The sequence below is a fragment of the Dicentrarchus labrax genome, unplaced genomic scaffold (genome assembly GCF_905237075.1).
Source record: "Dicentrarchus labrax unplaced genomic scaffold, dlabrax2021, whole genome shotgun sequence".
Lineage (NCBI taxonomy): Eukaryota > Metazoa > Chordata > Actinopteri > Moronidae > Dicentrarchus > Dicentrarchus labrax.
Window position 1 is genome coordinate 14,924,322 of NW_026136721.1, and position 6,126 is coordinate 14,930,447.

Genomic DNA, 6,126 nt, shown 5'->3' on the forward strand with positions numbered 1-6,126 from the left:
CTGAACACTCATAATGGTTTTTTCTTGTGGGTAGTTAGGTGGACAATATCTCTTTGTCTGCATCCATGTGGGCCAACAGAGGCTGGTAACTTTTGGTCCTTCGTTTTTTGGTCCTATTAACTTCACTTGTCATTTGTTTCTAATTATCTGCACCTCAACCTCAATGAGCCTCAGTGTGCCATACAGTATGTGACACAGAGGGACAGGTTTGTTAATAATATATAATGCAGGGTCCCTATATCAGGAGATACAGCTCATACTGGCTCACTTACAGAGAAGTAGTTCTACTACTACTGCAGAGAAAAATCTTAAATTAAACAGAAAGACAAGCTGAAGAATGGCTTTTTATTTTCTGCAAATATATAGACCATTTGAACTCATTAGCAAAACACACACACACTTAGTACATGAAGACTCACAGAGCTGCATACTGTACACTTCTGTCAGAAGACTCCTAAATTTTACAGAAAGCTTTTTACAAAGCAAACTTTCATTTCAAGAATGATCACACGAGCGGTATCGTCATGAGATTAAAAACTTTAACCAGTTAGAAACAAAATTAATTTAAGCTCATCATTCATTCATTTGCTGCCTCAGTCATTCACAAACACATTTACACATACAGAATACAGCATACAAATACAGTTAAATGGGGACATTTTAGTTCAGACAGCATGTTGGCTACTAAAATGTTCAAACTGTCCAATTGTCAAGGCAACAATAAGTTGCACATCACTGAGAAGAGTCTGCAGAAAGTAGCCTTTAATGATGGCCATAAGTCTATTCATCTCTCGGTTCCTCTTTGTGCCTTACTCGCTGACCTTTTTGAGAGTCACCCCACCCTGTTTTACCCAGAAGAGATGAATAGATTTCTCAGTCTGTGTCTATTTGGCAAGGGTTTGTTCCTGCTCTCTCTGCTCTGGTGTACAACTTCAGGAAGTCCTTGTAGCGGGGCGCACAGCCAAGCCAGGCTTCTCCAAAATGAACAGAACCAGTCAAAAGGTACTCATCCCCTCTAGGATGCACACCGCACTGTGCAGGAACATTGATACGTCCACTCCAACGCCGCCCTCTGGCTCCACTCCAGGCAAATATCCTGTTCTTCTGACGGAACAGCCGACTCAGCACAACCGGGGAGCGGCCGTTAGTACCTGATGCCACATCTCGAAAGCTGCCACTGCCGGCTACAGAGACAGGAACAGCACCGATAAAGAGAAGGAGATTAGATCAAATGAATCAAGGATAGCTAAAATTAAAGTGTATGACTATGTAACTGTTGAAAATGGACATAACACAACCTGGCACTTACAATTTAAAAGTTTAATTAATAAAGAATAAAACCCTAACTCAATTCAACACACTCAAGGGTTTTGCTGCTACAGCCTTACTTGGTCTGGTATGACCAGTAGCTAACGGTGGCTAATGTTAGCAAACAGATACTGTTGTGTTACTGAGTCAGTTGCTGACTTTCTAGCTCCACTTTACTGTTACTGTTACATAATGTTTTAGCTCAGTCAGATCATCGATGATAACGTATAAAGAAACTCACTCCAAAGAAACGTGGGAAACTGGCTATCATCCTGTCACTGGCCCTTTGTGAGTGTAAAGTCACAGCACAAGTTACACAGTCTTGCATCTGAATAATAGTTTGACTTTTGGGGAAATTGCTTAGAAGATAAAGCTCTCGTGTCTGTACGCTAAATATGTAGCTGAAGGCAGCTGCCAGTTCGCTTAGATTAGTATAATAATAGAACAGTGACTTCCTGATTACACAAACAAATATAACGTGTTAATTAGTGAGTAGTAGTTGCATGAAGGCTGGTTTGGTTTCCTTCGAACAGAGCCATGCAAGCTGTTTCTAGTCTTTATTTTAAGCTAAGCTAACTGACTGTGGCTGCAGCTTTATACAGTATTTATTGTAGAGACATGAGTGCGGCATCCATTGTTTTCATTTTAATCTCTGAAAGAAAGAGATTGATTTCCCAATATGTCAAAGTATTCAGTGTTTGTGTGTATTTACCAAAGTCACTGGTACACACAGCCATAAGGACCTCTTCATCTGAGCAGGGTTTACAGGTGACTAAAATGAAAGACACAAAAAAGAAAACATTAAATACTTTAACATTAGAAACAACAGATATTCTTGTTTTCATGTTTCATTTTCTTTTCTCATTAGCTTTATATAATCCTGTGAGTAATGATTAGTCTATTTCCCGGGGCTTACGAGACCAGACAGACATCAAGAGAGTATGTGAATGAGAACAGCAGGTGAGGGAGACGTAATCACAGAATTACCCCTTGACCCTGTCAGCTATAAAAACAGCTATAAAACGTCCAGACACACAGACAGACAAACAGACAGGCTTTCTTCTGTCTCATTAGAAAAGAAGTCCAGCCTTCCTCTCCACCTACCGTCCCTCCCTTCTACCACTTTATACGGGTGGGCTACCCAAAATTCACTGCTTTGTGGAGGGGGGGGTCTGTTCTTGATTGACAGTTGAGAGACGATTGGCTGACCCTTGTGCTTGACCCTAACGGGACCTTTTGATTGGCCTGCTTGTTTTCATAAGTCTGGCTGAGACAAGGGTGTGTGGGAGTGAGGAAGTGGGGGGAGGACGGAGCATCAGAGCATGGCGGCGAGATAAAGAAACAGGGGTGAAACAGTAACGTGGCTTTTCGCCACCTTCACTTTATGTCAGAGAGAAGGCGGCCTGTGTCAGGTATGACGAGTTTAACAGACCCTTTTAAACCAATTAAATCAATTTACACAAAAACAGACAGTGTGGAAAACAACTTCAAGAGAACTGAAACTGACTTGACACAGTTAATATGTTAGAAACGTAATATGTGAGAATATTTTGACTTTTCTTTTTCTTTTTTAAGTTCTTCTGGTGATTATGAAGTTGCAAACATGAGCGGTTTTGGAAACATTTGCTTGTTGGTTCATTCAACCAGTGCTAGAAGAAGCATTCAAATGATTTAAAGTAAAAAGGTCCTGCATTCAAAGTTGTACTTGTGTAAAAGTATTAGCAAGGAAATAAACTTCAAGCATCAAAAGTAAAAGTACTAATTATGCAGAATGGCCCCTATCAATCTAATATAAATGTACCATTGGATCATTATTAATGTATTAATATGTAAGCGGTACTTTCATGTTGTAGTTGGTAAATGTGGAGGGAATTTTGACTAGTTCACATATTTTTGGGTAGTTTAATCTGTTAACAGCGCGTCGTATCTAATAAGCTGTTCATATGTTTTGTATGTAAAATGTTATGTGAAAAGTAACTAATAACTAAGCTGTCAGGTAAATGAAATGGAAATACTCAAGAACAAGAATCTTTAAGTTGTACTTGAGTAAATGTACTTAGTTATTTTCCAACACTGGATCCAACACTTGAGAATCGGCGGCTCAGTGGCATTTATAATGCAATGCCATTTTTGAATCATGTTCCTCCCATTCCCTTATAATTTACCTTCTAGATATGATTTTCCAACAACAGATAGTGAATGGAATGAATTTCAAACTTTTAGAAAACTGGATTTAGAAACTGGATCCATTTTCAAAAGCTCCAGTTTACAACTTCATAAAAATGGAAAAAATATCTAGAATTCACCAAATCAGTCTGTATATTTGTGGTAGGGGTTGGTTGCAACTTACAAAGACTTTCACGAGGCAAGTAGAAAAACAACATTCAGTATCACTGTTCACACAAAGTCACAAGACAAAGCTCAGCAGAAAAGGACTTTTTTTCTGGTGGCACAAGTCTCCACACTTATTAATGCCAACTGCATAACACACAAGGATCCAACACAAATAAGACTGTATCTCTTCCAGAATGGGTGCATTCATTCTCTTACCTAAACCAGGGTGCAGGTATGGGTACATGTGTGCCCCGGGCCCCTGACTGGGCACCAGCTCGTACTGGAAAGCTGTGATCCTCCGGCTGATGTCTGTGTGAGGGACGGCCTCCACAAAGAGAGCTCCCTCTGCCAGGCTGAAACAGTGCACTGTACCCTGAGCGTGGTCCTCCTCTGCCAGCAGCAGCGTCAGATCCCCCGCACGCTCCAGATACAAATGAGAACCCTGGACACGCAGGACCGAGAGGACACATATAATCCATCTGAGACAACAGGGGTAATATTCTGATTGTTGAGCCTGAATTCTGTCCAAGTAATGTTCATTCCTTAATACTGGTGTCATACTCTACCTGGGAGTAAGTGTAGGGTTTGATGCACACATGGAAACCTGCCATGTGTCCTGAAGAGGGCTCTGTGTTTGGCCGCAGGTTGACAATGATAGCTCCTGTGGGGTAGAGCCACTCCAGGGACCCCTGAGAGCAGCGGAGGTAGACCTGCTCCACATCTCTACGATGAGACTCGTGGCTCAAACCACTGCAGATGAGAGGGCAGATTTTTTTCAGACATCAGGCACACGGTTTACCTTTAAAGAGTTTAAGATTCAAGTGCCTAAAATCATCAAGCAACCATCAATAAGGAAACTTGGATCCGGGACTTTAGTGCTGTGAAAATGTTCCTCTGAACACGTACTAATCTGCTGGCAAAACAGAGTTAAAGAAACACATGGAAAGGATTTAATGATAGTGTGACGTTCATTAGGAGCAACTCTGGTGCAGCTGTCTGCCAACAAATCTCTCACTTTGGATGGATGCGGTCGCTTGTCTCTGATGTGCATAAGCTACCTCAACACCAGGAACTGATTGGGCTATTAAGTCGTTAAAAGTTTGAGGCCGGCAAACTTTACAACACCGAGCACGAAGTCATTTTTTATGACTTGGGGACTTGGAGGAGTGATCAAAGGGGCCATGTAGCTGTATTTACTTAAGATAGGAACTAGAGCAGAGACATTCCTCTGATTGCAAGTACATTTCCAGAATCGTAAAGGGAGCATATTTTAAAAGTTCTACTATGTGGAGAACCTTAGTGTAAATAGTCTCTCAATATTAAATTAAGGCCCCTCCTGTCCACACACAATTAGTTTCAGTTGTTTTGTGAGTCATTTTCCTTTGTGAGAAGAAGATTTTAATAAAGATGTTCATATGAATTACTGCAAAATGATGTCATAACATTTCTGAGTAGTAACCACAAGCAGTTGCACAAAGCGGGCCAAACGCATCCTTAACTGGTTCCCATTGCGGGAATATTCACTTACTTTACTCTGACCTTCCAGCGCCCTTACTGCGGATTACGGTACAATCTTAATCAAACATCCATGCGTCTGATTACCCTTTTGAGCCCAATGAAATCCCGAGTAATGCACAACAGAGCCAGTTCAAAGACACAACCTCCCTCTCACAGACGACTGAAGTCCCTTTCATGACCCCCACACACAGCACATGAAAGCGCAGCATCCCCTTACAAAAAACAATTAGATTTTCTTACGGACTTCTTTAAGAAAAGGACAATAACATGCAGATAACAACCCTAAAGTATGTGCTAGGTGTGTTTTATGTGTCGCCTGATACCAGTACAATCTCTGACTATACTCGATGGGTTGCTGTGCTATCTGCACCTATGATCAGTCCTTTGTCCCTGCTTCATCCTCACCTTCCTCGCCAGCTACACTGGTCGCTGGAGTACTGTGCCACCGCCCCACACAGGAGCACAACCGCGACCCAGTGCGCAGCCCACGGCCGGAGCATGGTGGCCAGTCCGCCCCGGTGGTCCCCGGATCCCGCACAACAGCCTGGAAGAGCCGCGCGCTCTGCTGCTCCCGAACCGCAAGATCCAACGAAATGTCCCCGAGAGCTTCAGCGCGCGCAGCCTACATGGCGGGTTGAGTCCAGCCGAGACGAAGGTCCCGTTAGAGGCAGGAAAACATTGTGCCCAGAGGTTTGTGTAAGAGGAGCGGTGCGCGCGCCGCAGGACAGCAGTCTGTTTAAAAAACTTTTGCTGCGTGACCTACGCCTCACGTCACCGGGGGGGGGGCGCGTGCCAGCAGCTGAGATGACTTGAGTGACACGCGAGCGCTCGCCCCAAACCACGCCCCACGCCCCCCCCAAGATGTGTGTAAAGAAAGCCCTCGAGCATAAGAGATACAACCACAGTTACACAAATGAACCAATTAGACCTTTTAATTAGCACCCAGCTGAGCTCGCGACACTGCTG

General features: G+C 43.0%; 1 protein-coding gene across 1 annotated transcript; it reads right to left on the minus strand.

Annotated features, from left to right (window-relative positions):
- Nucleotides 1-331: 331 nt before the first annotated feature.
- Nucleotides 332-5,903, minus strand: metrnlb (meteorin like, glial cell differentiation regulator b). Its single transcript, XM_051384292.1, has 5 exons — nt 5,566-5,903; nt 4,209-4,392; nt 3,859-4,084; nt 2,021-2,080; nt 332-1,184 (listed from the first exon to the last, which is right to left on the minus strand). Exons 1-5 carry the CDS (start codon nt 5,658-5,660, stop codon nt 874-876), a joined length of 876 nt encoding a protein of 291 aa, XP_051240252.1. The 5' UTR covers nt 5,661-5,903; the 3' UTR covers nt 332-873.
- Nucleotides 5,904-6,126: the final 223 nt, after the last annotated feature.